Below are 13,924 nucleotides of genomic sequence, written 5' to 3'. Positions count from 1 at the left end.
CTAAACACTGGATTATTCTATCATTTATCACACTGCAGGATATATAAATTGAACTGTTACTAAAGACCAATTATCCTCTAAAGTTATGATTCCACATTTTCTGGCAGGGCTAGAATTTTTAGAGATGTAGGTTTAGATGAAGGACGCCAGCTGTGTGTTCCTGTTTGCAGCTGGAACCATGAGGCGTTCACTGACCCACCTGGATGTTTTTAAAGTCCACAGTGACGTTGCAGAGCATGCAGCCTTTTTTGGACTCTCTGGACAGATTCTCCACTTTTAGAAGCTACACAGAAAGACATCCCGTTATTACAGACTCGTATTGCAGCCACATAACAATCTACCAGTGTCTGTCTTACAGCGTCATCTTTCGGCAGGACTTCAGCGGATGTGAGGCTCCTGTGTGCTGCACAGAGAAAACAGCAGCCCGTTCACACTGACAAATGTTCCGTTTCAACAAACTGAGGCTTTATAGCTTACACCGCGGAAACCAGTTTAGACTGACAGATACTCACATGTGTTCCTAGGGAGATAGAAAATAGCCTTTAGCCTCTGGAGCCCTCTCACGCACAACATTTTGACCTGACACAGGACAGGAAGAAGCTCCGGGACGACGGTAAACGCTGGCAATGTCACTGTGGTTCCGAGCGACCACATTTCCAGTTTTAATTAAAATTTATAAAGGTAAAAACCTTTTTTATGTTAACATTAAATATAATGGATGTATGTCTTTTTTAATATATATTTTTATCAATAATTTCCATCAATCGATGACGATGATTGATAGATTATATATATTATATATAATTAATTTATAACGATCCGTGTTTGCTCATCCAAAAAGACAAAATAGAAAACTTCCCCACAGTTACAAAGGTTCAAACAAAAAACACCCTGTGTTAAAAAAAATATATTTGCAGAGAGAAATTGTGTCTGTAAAACATTTTAAATTAATATCTATAGTAAGTGGGAAATATATTGAAAACGAAATATTTTTAATCACCAAAATCTAACCAGTTACAACCCAAATAAGTTTGATTTACCTTTTAATCTTTAATTAGCTATGTTTACGTCACTGGGTTGTCCATCAACACATCAACAACAGCACGATTAGTTTGGCAAAACACCGTCCGTTCCTCCAATAATCATTGTAAGAGAAACATGTTATTTTTAGCGGACATATGAAAACGGAAGTGACGACAGATTTTCGTCTGTTTCGCTCTGACGTCAGCAGTTATCAGTTTGAATGTGCTGAGCGGTTGTTGCATTTTATTTATACTTTCAGGCTATAGCTGCACAGTTCCAGTTACTGTCCTTTAACTTTTTAGAAGGGTAGTTTTTTAAAATGTTATTGCCGTTTAGTTTGTTGTGGGAACAAAGTGAGAAGTGATTACAGCTAACTGTAGCTGTCTACACCGCATGTTGTAGCGTTCTCAGTTCATGTCAACTATTTTTCCGACAGGCCGGAAGCAGACAGTTATTGTCGTGTATGCTCCAGAGTGCCTCAGATGCGTTAGTGACACCGGGCCCAGTCAGGGATGAGCTGCGGGAGGCTCCACGTCAAAATTAAGCGAGTGTGCGCGAGGAAGAGATCCCAAAATGTTTTTAAGACTCACCTGATCCCTGTCCGAAAGCAGGGGAGAGGAGGAGGAAGAGAAGCCGGGTCAACGCCATGCCTCCTTTCCAGGAGGAGCAGCACCACCATGGCAGAACATAGAGCTGTGGAGGTACCGCGGGGTTCTGTGGGATGGACGTGTATTTACTCTACCAGTTATAGCATGGAAACTCGACAAAAATAAGTCAAAGATTTGTTCTGTTTGCACAACAGATCAATAACATTGGTGACTTGCTTGTTAAAAGTTGTACATTTCTAAGGCCATTTTTACCTCTCTTCTTGTCTTTTGGTGGCAGTACTGCAGCGACAGTGAAGATCTGTTTGGTGAATATGACAGCATCCTGGAGGATACCTCCATCCTTGCAAAGTTGGTGGAAGCAGAACAACATGAAAGACTGCGATCAGAGAACCTGCAGAGTTTCAGGACTCTGCAGCCTTCTGCAGACCCCATGTCCCAGTCCCCCAAGGGCCCACTCACTGACTCGGTGTTCCATGAGCTGGAGGACAAGGTGTTTGAGGACCTGCCACCCAGTCAGCTGCAGTTTCAGGAACAAATCCAAGATCAGGCAAAGAAAAGCAAGATGCAGGTTCAAAATAAAACCTCTACGCCTTCTCACACTGAGGCTGCAGGAGAAACAAACTGTGAGGATGGAAGCAGGAAACACAGCAAGGCAAGGAGGAGTGTGGCAGACGTCCTGAAGAAGACCATGCTGGGGAACGCAGCGACTCCTGTCGGTGTGTCTCGGACAGCGTTGCTGAAGGAGGCGGTTATTTCTGAGGAGATCAGTGTCGCCATGCAGGCTATGGAAAACGTATCAGCTGAGACTCCAGACTTCGGGCCATTCTTTGGACTCCCTAGCAAGGTCAAAGAGCTGATGCACAAGCTGAGAGGAATCCAGAAGTTATACGGTGAGAATAGTGTTAATCAAGAGAGTCACTGTAGCATACTCATACATCACTGAAATACTGACACTTTTCAGTCCCTCTGGTTCATTTTTGCCAGGCAGATGAAGATCTTTGATTTTTCAGAATACTCTTGTAGAGGTTCACATTTCCAGCAGTCTGCAGCAGAAACTTATGTATTAAAAGCTGCAAGAGGGATTTCAGGGTGCTACTGAGCTCTATATTTAATGCCTCCGATTAGCTACAAACTTTACAAAATAACATAGCATCTATCAGCTGATCTGCTTTTGTGTGTCAGACTGGCAGGAGGCGTGTCTGAACCTGGAGTGTGTTCAGCAGAGGAGGAACCTGATTTACTCTCTTCCTACCAGCGGAGGGAAGACCCTGGTGGCAGAGATCCTCATCCTCAGAGAGCTGCTGTGCAGGAGGAAGGACTGTTTGTTCATCTTACCGTACATATCACTGGTGCAGGAGAAGGTACTTGAACACACCTGCTCATTTCTGGTGAAAATGGCACCTGCCACAGTTCCAGTATACACGGGTAAAAAAAGTAAACACATGAGCTGGTGACTTTTAAGTTGATTTCTTAGTTTTTTAACCTTCAGTGAGCTCATAATGTAATAAGATCTGACAAATGCTTAAAGAATTAAAGCTCTTGACAGGAGTCAGATTCATCTTAGACTTTTGCTCTTTTTCCCCCAATCTGTGTTTATATCTCCATCGGGCTTTGCCAGGTGCGTGGGCTGGCTACCTTTGGCCTGGAGCTGGACTTCATGGTGGAGGAGTACGCTGGCAGCAAAGGCAAGTTTCCACCGGTGAAGAGAAGAAACAAGAGATCCCTGTACATCGCTACCATAGAGAAGGCCCACAGCCTGGTCAACTCGCTGATAGAAAGCAGCAGGCTGAACCACCTGGGGCTGCTGGTGGTTGATGAGGTGCAAACTCTTCTCAGTTGAGAGGCAGCTGAGGCGAAAAGAAGGAATCGGAGAAAGTTGACTGCAGGGTTTTTCCTGTTTTTTTGCAGCTTCACATGCTGGGTGATGGCAGCAGAGGGGCTGTGATCGAAATGACTCTGGCCAAGGTTCGGTACATGAGCAGTGAGTGGCTTCTTCTGTCAGACATGATCAAGTTAATTAATCCTAGTCCTCACTCAACAAGTGTTTTTCTTTGTTTATATTGTTGTTTGCTTTTTTTTTTTTTTTTATAACTGCCCCATAATTATAATGCAGTTGATGGAGACTAAATTCAAATTCTTTTTGTCCCCACAAACTTGATGAATGAAGTTGATTCTGATTGTAATCAATAATTGAATCTAAAGTACTTCTCTGTTTTTCAGAAGCAACCCAGATTATTGGAATGAGCGCCACCCTGGGGAACATCAAGGACTTGCAGATGTTTCTGGGGGCAGAAAATTACACAAATGACTTCAGGCCAGTAAGTGAACAGTGTAGAGTCTGAACAATGTCTCCGTCAGATCTCAGGATTGTATGAGTGCGTTTGACCAAAGTCAACTTGCTGTTGGTCTGTCTGACTAACAGCAATTGCCAACAAACCCAGATAACATGAACCTCTAGAAGCCTGACTCAGCCTTTCTAATCGAGCTTTTAGAGTTTCGCGTTGAGGGTGTGGAAGCCTAGCGAGCGGTGAGGCTTTTATACTTGATGTATAGGTTGGTGCAGTGCTTACAGAAAAGAGAGCCTTCATGGAGGGATCATATACAGGTGAAGCTGCTCTGCAGGAACATCTTCCAAATGGTTCCAAATAGAGCATGTGCGATCTGATCCAAGTTAGAAAAAATGGAGGTTCAGGTAAGTCGTAGTGTCAATCAGCAGGGTCAGGCCAACCCCAAAAACCTAGCTCAGTGTCAACTATAAACCTGTCTTGGCCTGTCTTTGCTCTCACTGTTAATGGTGTAAAAACAATCATCTTAAAATAAACAAACATCCTGTCGCTGGCTCCATGGACAGAAACAGTCAGTTTGGTTCTGTCGAGCAGTCTCTGCATTAGCTCCACTCTGCTGTCTGTTTCCAGGTTCAGCTGAAAGAATATGTCAAACTGAATGACACCATATATGAAGTTGACCCGAAGGAGGAAAACTGCTTCAGATTCTCCAGAATGCTCAACTATAAAGTGAGTTTGGCATTGATCAGATTGTGTGGAATGGGTTGTCATGGAGGAGTTATTTCTGCCATGTGACTGACTGGCAGTCAGCAGCATCATCTATGATGTAGAACAAACCATCCATGAAGGATTCTCAGTTTTTAGATCAAAGGTAGCAGGACGAGAAGAGCTGTGAGGTCGTCAGTAACGAGGTGAAACCAGATTCTCTCTCATTCTGCAGTACTCCAGCTCCATGCAGAAGATTGACCCAGACCACATCATTGCCCTGGTAACAGAAGTTATCCCTCTGCATTCATGTTTGGTCTTCTGTCCTACGAAGAAAAACTGTGAGAATGTTGCAGGAATGATCTGCAAGTATCTAAAGGAGTGAGTGAACTGCTCCACCTGTTTGTGCCATGCAGCCATGCATCCACTCGCTGCTGCTCAGACTTCCTGCTTCTCCCCTCAGAGACTTTCTGCAGCACCGTGAGGCTGAGAAGGCCGTCCTGCTCCAGGAGCTGAAGGCCAGTGGGAACGGCTCCATGTGCCCGGTGCTGAGGAGGACCGTGCCCTACGGCGTGGCCTATCACCACAGTGGCCTCACCGCCGAGGAGAGGAAGCTGGTGGAGGAGGCCTACTCCAGGGGCGTGCTCTGCCTCCTGGCCTGCACCTCTACCCTGGCAGCAGGAATCAACCTGCCAGCCCGCAGGTCAGATCAGCTTCGCTTCTCTACTTAAACCCTCTACAGCCTCCTGGGCTGCTGCACTCTAACTGACTCGCTTCATCTTTCTGCTCTTTGCACCTCTTCTGTTTTTATTCCATGTTCAGACAAGCACAGTTACCAAAGCAGCTTTTTCTGTTCATGTCCAGAGGCTCACAGTGTCTTTCCCAAGAATAGTGCCGTTATAGTGGCAGCAGGTTGGAGCAGCTCTGCTACCTTAGTTCTGCCCTGTTCATCATCCCTTTGGCTGAGGCGTTGCTGGTTTGGACAATTATTCCTGGATTTCAGCAGTAAATCAGCCCAGATTTCCTTAATGTTGGTAGATTGTGATCAACTGATGTTTTCATGTGAAGGCGATCTCATCCAACGAGCTTATCTACCTCAACAAAGATCTACAAACTAGACACTGTCCTCTTCTGCTCTACAGTGAGAGTTTTGACTGACATGCCCTGATGTTAGGTCGTCAGGTCATGTCTACATGTTTGCAGTCACCAAACTGGTGCTACCTCAGCAATGTTTTTGCTATGCTTAGCAACAAATCAGACAAAAAAATTGTTTCGGCAGGTCAGACTTCTTAAATATCAGCAATCGTCAATCAGCCACAAAGCTTCAATCGGTACAGTCATAATTATTTCCTCTGGTTTTGAATGCAGCAGGAAGGATCTATGTTCTTAGTTTTTAAATTTTGGTCAGTAGCTGCAATCTGTAACCATGACAATAAACCGTAGTCTATTGGTTTTACAAATGGGAGTCACTGATATGCATCTAAAAATAACACCTGAACTGACCCCAAATCGCACAAGAGTCTCTTCCATCCATCATAATGGGCAGGATCATATCCTGAGTCTCTGCCCGGCTTTCTAACCGGGCAGAGACTCTGCCAGGTTTGCTTATTCAGTTCTAGAGGAGCTGAAGAAGCAAAGGAAATGGATTAGCAGATCTTCCTAACAACTGATGGAGGCAGCAACAAATGTTACTGTGGCATTTTTTCCCTGCTGTCCAGAATTTGAGCTATTACTATGTCATAACAGTCAGGAGACTATCATACAGCAACAGTCTTCAGTCGGAGACTACTGCAGATTTGTTGTGAGACTGACTGCTACCAGGCATCCTTCCTGCCCACAGCATCACCATCCACAGCAATTCCTTGAGTTTATTTAGATTATATGAACTACAATACTTAATTTCCCTTTGGGATGAATAAAGTATTTCAGAATGAAATGTTTGCTTTCTGGCAGAAGGATGGCTCAGTGAACTGTAGTTTCAGTGGCGACTCAAAACTAAACGAAACAATAACAGGAATATTTCTGTGGCTGTCTTCCTGCAGGGTGATCCTGCGCTCCCCTTATGTGGCCACGGAGTTCCTAAAGAGGAGTCAGTACAAACAGATGGTGGGCAGAGCAGGCCGGGCTGGGATCGACACCATCGGGGAGAGCATCCTCATCCTGCAGGAGAAGGACAGGAGCATGGTAACGTCTGACTGCTTTTTATTAGACATGTTCAAACTTCTGTAAGGAAATATGGAAGAGCTGAAGCGTCGCCTGCTCTTCAAGTCTATCAACTTGCACTGGAACCTTCATATGCTTAATATTGTTGCTTCAGTAAATTCTTTATGGTTGCAGAGCTGTAAAACCCAACAAATAGTGGTTTTATTTTCAGGCCAAAGAGCTGGTGTGTGCCCCCATGGAGAGCTGCTATAGCAACCTGATGCAGGACGATGGGAAAGGCATCCTCAGTCTGATCCTGTCACTGATTGGATTAAATGTAAATGTCTCTCCTTTTCTTTCCTGTCTTTTCTTTTCTCTTTTTTTTGTCTGCATCTTAACACACACAATAAAATCACCTTGGTGCAGTTCTGTCTTTTCATTTTTCTTCTAAGGTCTGTTTGTGTTTCTCGTCAGCTGTAGTCTTAATGTCAGGAAGATGGGTGTCTGCATGTGAGCAACAGATCCAGAACATAAAGTTCCATCTCTAACCAGACATTCACCCAGAGATGTTGGCAATGAAGTTCTGATGACTTTATCTCCATTTAAGACTTTCTTGCTTCTTATTCTATATTTTGATCTGTTTTCCAGTTTGGATTTCTGCGTTCCTTAGAAAAGAGGAAGAGGTTGAGGCTGAGGTTCATGGTGTGTTTGTGAACTGTGTGGTGTTGCTGCAGATCTCCTCGTCGCTGCAGCAGGTGGAGCAGTTCCTGCATGGGACGCTGCTGTTTGTGCAGCAGCAGCAGCTGTGTGTGGAGCGCAGCCTGTGGGACACCGTCCAGCGCTGTGTAGCCACGCTGCGGGAGAAGGAGCTCATCACCATCACAGCAACAGATTCCCCATCGCTGCAGGTCACCAGACTGGGCAGGGCAGCGTACAAAGGTAAACCCAGACCTGGTCATCAGAAAACCGTTCTGCCTGCATCAGCACACTCTGAGGGGCGCTTAGATACACACACCAGCCAGGTGGACCATCATCTGATGTGTGTCGTTGTCCTGCAGGCTCAGTGGATCTGTCCTACTGCTCTGTTCTGTACAAAGACCTGTTGAAAGGTCTGGAGGGGCTGCAGCTGAGCAGCCACCTGCACCTGGTCTACCTGGTGACCCCCTATGATCTGGTCCCTCAGTGCAACCCTGACTGGATGGTTTACTTCAGACAGGTAGCCAGCCAGCCTCCATCAGACGTCGCTCAGCAGCCGGTCTCAGTGCTTCCTGCTGAGCGGCTGCTGCTTCCTGTCTGCAGTTCACCCTGCTGTCTGCTTCAGAGCAGAAGATGTTTGCTGCTGTCGGAGTCCCAGAGAGCTTAGTGGCCCGGAAGGCTGCAGGACAGACGGTCAAGAAGGTAACGGGGGTCAACATGTTACCACGCACTGAACTGAGGATGGTGAATGATGTGAGGCCCCTGGGGGTCCATGATGTCAGAGCAGGAGCAGGTGGTTTAAGCAAAGCCTGTGAGTAGGGAGAGAGGGAGGCCTGGGGATGAGCAGCAGCATTGGAGGGATCTAAAAATATCACATGATAGTGTTAGTTAATGGGAAGACAACAGCTGTCCGATTTGTTTAAATGATGCTCACATAATATCATAGTTCAGATAAGCTTCCAGGGAAAGAGTGTTAGGAAATGATCCTGAAATGATGAGGATATTTCAGAAGATCCAGTAGATTTGCTTGAATTCAGAATTCTCATCAAACTACTCCTGGAAGAAGGTTGGTGATGAAATTCTGGGGTAAATAATCAATGGTTCACTTATTATGGATCATAGGTTGTATAATAGAAATAGGGATATTGTCAAAGTTACTAACAGAATAAAAACAAGCAATAATTTGACCCATTTAAAGTAAAGGAAGAGGTCGATCTGAAATGTGTGGTTACAGACACACTGCTTTAACTTCTCAGTGATGGAAACACCATGGACTCGATCTGAAGTCTGTAGTCTGACTTAGAAAAGTACAGATAATTAATGAGGTTGTAATTGTTGGATTATTTGAGTTTAATCATCTGCTTTCCAGACAGAATGTTAGGAGTAGTCATTAGGAAAAGGAGCAGGATATTCTGGTGTATACTGTAGAAAATGGGGCACCTCAGGGCAGTGTCTGGAGTCCATTGATATTTGATATAATTTTTTTATTTTTATGAGTCATTGTGGAAAAGAATACAGGACCTCTGTAATCAACTAGGAACAGTGGAAGTAACAAACTTTTTTCCAAAATATGAGAGAGGTAAAGTTTGGATCACGTTACAGTGTCCAAGTCAAAGTAAAGACCTGAGCCTAACTGTGAATCTTTATCCAAAATGAGCGCTTTGCACAGAGGAATGGTGTGTAGCTGTGTTGGCTGCCTGTCTGCGTTGCAGAGCGTGGATCTGGTGGCAGTGAAGCGGATGTACCTGGCTCTTGTCCTCTTCTCCCTGCTGAGGGACACAGACGTGTGGGCCGTGGCCGACCGCTTCCAGCTCACCAGAGGCTTCATTCAGACTCTGCTCAGCTCCGCCTCAGCCTTCTGCTGCTGCGTGCTGCACTTCACCGAGGTACCACCGCCTCACTGCCACAGCTAGCATGCTAGCACATCATTTGTCTAACATTTGTCTTGGTGATGCGTTCAGGAGCTGGAGGAGTTGTGGCCATTTAAAGCTCTGCTGCTGGAGCTGACCCACCGCCTCAGTTACTGCGTGAAGGCCGAGCTCATCCCTCTGATGGAGGTGGCAGGAGTTTTGGAGGTCAGGACCAGCTGCTGTCTTTGGAGGCCCGCGCCGTTCTGCCATGGCTTTACCTAGAGGCGCTTTGCTGACGTTCTCCTTCTGTGCAGTTCAGAGCAAAGCAGCTGTACAACGCTGGGTACAGGACGCTGAGCCACCTGGCCAACGCCGACCCTGCCGTCCTCTGCAGAACACTGGAGCACCTGTACCAGAAGCAGGCCAACCTGATGGTGGCCTCAGCCAAGGTGAGGGTCCCTGTGGAGCCAGGCTGAGGCTGCTCAATCTGGAGCAGAGTCCCTCTGCTTCAACGTCAGCCTCAGCTCTGTAGGCTAGGACAGCAACAGGGTGGTGTGTGAAGCTGTGATGGTAACCTGGCTGTGTCTGTCAGATGATGCGTTTCTGTCTTCCAGATGCTCCTGAATGAGAAGGCTGCAGCTCTGCAGGAGGAAGTGGACGAGCTGCTGACCCTGCCTGCAGACCTGCCGCCACAGCAGCTACTCTGAAACACAACGTCTCAATGCTACATTCAACTCTTGGCCTGTTTTTCATAGGGGTTTTTTTAATCTTAGATTTTCTTATTAAAATATTAGGTCATACAAACTCTGCTCTGTGCTTTATAATCTGCTGCAAGAGCTCCCTGAGTGGAGGGAGCTCCACTCAGGGAGTGTTTCAGGATCATTCAGATGAATTTCAGCTCAGGCTGCTCTCATAAAAGCTAAATATGCAAAAAAAATTAACATATAGCGAGATGCTTTTTGCGAATGATGTGGTCCTGTTGGCTTCATCAGGTCGTGATCTGCAGCTCTCACTGGAGCGGTTTGCAGCCGAGTGTGAAGCGGCCGGGATGAGGATCAGTGCCTCCAAATCAGAGGCCATGGTCTTGAGCCGGAAATGGGTAGAGTGCCTTCCCCGGGTGGGGGGGGGGGGGGGGGTGTCCTGCCCCTATTGTAGGAGTTTAAGTATCTCGGGATCTTGTTCACGAATGAGGGAAAAAATAGAGCTGGAGATCGACAGGTGGATTGGTGCAGTGTATGCAGTGAAGCGGGCGCTGTACCGGTCTGTTGTGAAGGCAGAGCGGAGTCAAAAAGCGAAGCTCTCAATTTACCAGATGATCTACGTTCCCACCTTCATCTATGGTCATGAGCTTTGGGTCATTACTGAACGAATGAGGCCACTGATACAAGCGGCTGAAATGTTTCCCTCTAGAGTGTCTAGTCTCTCCCTTAGAGATATGGTGAGAAGTTCAGTCATCCAGGAGGGACTCAGAGTAGAGCTGCTGCTCCTCCACGTCGAGAGAAGCCAGTTGAGGCTCGGGCATCTGGTCAGGATGCCTCCTGGACGCCTCCCTGGTGAGGTGTTCCAGGCACGTCCCACTAGGAGGAGGCCCCGAAGACCCAGGACACGCTGGAGGGATTATGTTTCTCAGCTGGTCTGGGAACTCCTTGGGGTTCCCCTGGAGGAGCTGGAACAAGTGGAGGGGGAGAGGGAAGTCTGGACCTCCCTTCTGAAGCTGCTACCCCCGTGACCCGACCCCGGATGTAGTGGAAGAAAATGGATGGATGGATGGATGGATGGATGGATGGATGGATGGATATAGCGAGATGAGCTTGTGCATTCTGTGCCTTTCTAGAAGTGATCACAACACATTTTATCACATTGCAACAATATTAATGTATTTTATGTCAGACCAACACAAATTAGAGAATAATTGTGAAGCGGAAGGATTTATTTCTTGTTTAATCACAATTGCGTTCAGTGTGTATAAACTCAGTATAAATGCAGCTGGTCTCTGATGGCCTCATAGGTTTGCTAGAGCAAACGGCATCATGGAGACAGTGAACCCAGCAGCTCAGGTTCTAACTGAGGGTCTTCCAGAGCTCTGCTCACTCCACCTAGTGGTGGGAACAGGGTGTGACAGCTGGAAACCCACCACCGTATGCTGGATAAAGGACAATGTTGATCAGAGAAGCCAGCGATGCTAAATCTGGAGGAGCTACAGAGATTCACCGCTCAGGAGTTAAGAGGACCATTCATCACAACACACAAAGAATCCTCAGTCTGTTAGTCTCTATTTGTTCTTATCTCAAATCATTATCGAGGCTGAAACTTAGAGGTAAATGAACATTTGGACCTTTTTATTTTGCATTTTGTCATTTATCTAGCAGAACGCAGCAGCCTGCAGTGGTCAGGAGGGACAGCTTTAGCCGTCCTTGTGAATTGCCTTGTTGCTGAAAATGTGCTATATACATAAAATTACCTTACCTTGTGACTGGTTCTGTAGATAGAGCTGCCTTGGATAAAAAGGGTGTCAACGTTAAAGCTTTAATTTATGAATTAAAAGGGGGAGAGGGGGCAGGGTGGAGGATTGCAATTACAATAATGCAATGAGAAGTGGACTAAAAGGTCCAAGATGAGGGGCACAATTAATTTAGTTTACTTCTATACTGAAGATCTTTATAAACAAATTTTTGTTAAATCCCTCAAGACTTTAGATAAGTGTTATGTTTCCTCTTTGTTCCTTTTAACTTCAGTACTTTATAAAGAAGCACCTTCTCCTCTGCACATGGTACCGATTAAATACCCAAATACCAACCAGTTGAACCGTGGCAACTCTTAATGCCAGAGCTACTTTCTACTGCAATTTCAAACCTGGACATTGATTCCATCATTTGATAATTGTATATATTTGTTTTCTTGTCCATTGCAGCAGGATTTGCTAATTTGTTTCTTTTTGAGTTTCTGAACATGATGCTAAAGCATCAGCAAGCTGCAGTCTTCATTAGGACAAACTTCTGTTGCTCTGCCTTTTAATCTGGCCGTTTGGGATTTTCTTCCCGTTGGTATAAAGGGATTGACAAAAATTGAGGACATTGCATGAAATTCAATGCGAGTTAAGGAAAGCACAAAACAGGAGTGAACAGCTGACTCAGCCAGGCAAAGCAGGCGCATTTGATGATTCACTGGATGAGCATCAGCATGTCTTTAATGAAAGTGTGAAACAGCTTTTAGAGTTATTTCCTTTAACTACAGCTGCAGCTGACGGTTGACTAGAAAAGCCAAACTTGTTGCCTGACAACATAACGTCAAAATGAAACTTGTTGCCATTGGTAACGAAAATCTGTTTTCCCTGGCTCTGGCATCAGCATCACCACGGTGGGAAACAGTCCACTGTGCAGCTTTCAACTGCACATATTCTGTAGTGATCCTTAGATCTGGAAGAGAAAAAGCAATCCCAGAGTTGGAGCCCATGACCGGCCGGGGCGTGGGGGACGGTCAGAGGCCGGTCCGAGTTCTCAGCCCGTCCACCAGCTGTCTTCCTCCAGCAGCAAACTTTCACTACAGCTGTCTATGATCTCACTGCTGGGCCATTTTATTCACATCCAGCCACAGTTTTCTTCACAGATGTAAAAAAAAAAAAAAAAAAGCTGCTGCTTAAACCCCCACCAGGAACCAGGAACAACTTCAGAAGGTTTAGAGAAATGAATGTGGCCTTGGATGAACAGTGACACATGAAACTATCTGACCAGGTTTTATCACATCAATTATCTCTACTCAGCAAATAGGAATCCAAAATGCAGGACCAGTTAAAGGAAGCCCACTGCATCATTCCACTGCTTAGATGCAACGATGGGGGTTTGGAAAGATATACTTGATGCCTCTTGGAGAGGAGATTCCTTCTTATACCAGTTTCTCACATCCCATCCTGTTTTACAGTCGTTCTGCTGCAGAGCTGCTGCTGTGTTTTGGATCATTGCCCTGCAGATGCACCCAGTTTGGGTTCAGTTTTAGCCATTGGACAGATTACCTCAAATCTGACTCTGGAGTGAGATGTGCACAAGAGAACCTCAATGAACTGGGTCAGAATTCCTTTACAACACTCCAACAGACTGTTGGCTGCAAGCTCTCACTTCTCATGCTGGTTTTCAGAAGCTATGGAATCTTGAGGTGAACATAACATTTTTTCACATTCAGCTTGAGCATTCTGGCTTGATTTAATAATGTGGAGCTGAGGTTGTGTTTACAGCAAAATGAAAAGTAATAAGGAACATATCTAGTTACTGTTGTGAAGAAGAGTTTTCCTCTTTTGACCTGTGCAAAACCAAAATATGCACTGATGGTAAAATGGAGAATTGCATTAAGTATTGACCAAAGCTGGTCAAACATCCAAACAAATGACTGAAGGTAGCAGATGGAGACTGCAAGGACCAACTCAGGCATGAACTCTTACCAGGGCCGTGGAAAAAAGACAAGCCACTGGAAAAGTCTTACAATAATAATACAGCCAACTTTTATAGCATTTTTTCAGATACTCAAAGACAAGTATGGAGAAGTTCAGCTGATTCTAACAGGCTGTAAGAACTCCCCATCCCAGAATGCTTTGTCTTTACAATAGGCTTTTGTGATTTGTTTT

General features: G+C 45.5%; 2 protein-coding genes across 4 annotated transcripts in view; one reads left to right on the top strand and one right to left on the bottom strand.

Annotated features, from left to right (window-relative positions):
- Positions 1 to 1,136, bottom strand: part of mrps18c (mitochondrial ribosomal protein S18C) — a 5,080-nt gene extending 3,944 nt beyond the window's left edge. Inside the window, exons 1-4 of one of the 2 annotated variants that reach the window (XM_015058747.1) lie at positions 1,041 to 1,136; positions 513 to 632; positions 357 to 403; positions 200 to 283 (exon numbers count right to left, since the gene is read on the bottom strand). In XM_015058747.1, the coding sequence (XP_014914233.1) occupies positions 200 to 283; positions 357 to 403; positions 513 to 573 (192 nt within the window). In that variant the 5' untranslated portion in view covers positions 574 to 632; positions 1,041 to 1,136. Of the gene's footprint in view, positions 1 to 199; positions 284 to 356; positions 404 to 512; positions 670 to 1,040 lie in introns of those variants that run through there. The other variant, XM_015058746.1, reaches the window with a different exon arrangement.
- Positions 1,137 to 1,228: 92 nt separating this feature from the next.
- helq (helicase, POLQ like) lies at positions 1,229 to 10,113 on the top strand. Of its 2 annotated transcripts, none has more exons than XR_001428236.1 (18): positions 1,229 to 1,724; positions 1,909 to 2,521; positions 2,814 to 2,992; positions 3,250 to 3,450; positions 3,540 to 3,612; positions 3,852 to 3,949; positions 4,547 to 4,645; positions 4,857 to 5,002; positions 5,085 to 5,324; positions 6,664 to 6,805; positions 6,996 to 7,100; positions 7,498 to 7,702; positions 7,822 to 7,979; positions 8,063 to 8,161; positions 9,172 to 9,345; positions 9,421 to 9,534; positions 9,624 to 9,837; positions 9,924 to 10,001. XR_001428236.1 is itself a non-coding variant. In XM_015058742.1 (18 exons), exons 1-18 carry the CDS (start codon positions 1,536 to 1,538, stop codon positions 10,014 to 10,016), a joined length of 3,063 nt encoding a protein of 1,020 aa, XP_014914228.1. In that variant the 5' UTR covers positions 1,229 to 1,535; the 3' UTR covers positions 10,017 to 10,113. The 2 variants fall into 2 exon arrangements, 1 of the variants encoding a protein (XP_014914228.1); XM_015058742.1 differs by having other exon boundaries at positions 9,624 to 9,758; positions 9,924 to 10,113.
- The last annotated feature ends 3,811 nt before the right edge of the window (positions 10,114 to 13,924 follow it).

This window comes from Poecilia latipinna, unplaced genomic scaffold (genome assembly GCF_001443285.1).
Source record: "Poecilia latipinna isolate Pla-1442-1.1 unplaced genomic scaffold, P_latipinna-1.0 Scaffold1569, whole genome shotgun sequence".
NCBI lineage: Eukaryota > Metazoa > Chordata > Actinopteri > Cyprinodontiformes > Poeciliidae > Poecilia > Poecilia latipinna.
Note: the sequence above shows the minus strand (reverse complement) of the source record. Positions and strands in the feature narration are given on the sequence as shown.

Excerpts from the sequence above, each read along its gene's own strand:
- helq (XM_015058742.1), top strand. The coding sequence starts at position 1,536 with ATGAGCTGCGGGAGGCTCCACGTCAAAATTAAGCGAGTGTGCGCGAGG. Across the intron at positions 4,646-4,856 it reads CCAGAATGCTCAACTATAAA|TACTCCAGCTCCATGCAGAA; the intron begins GTGAGTTTGGCA and ends CTCATTCTGCAG. Across the intron at positions 6,806-6,995 it reads AGGAGAAGGACAGGAGCATG|GCCAAAGAGCTGGTGTGTGC; the intron begins GTAACGTCTGAC and ends TTTTATTTTCAG.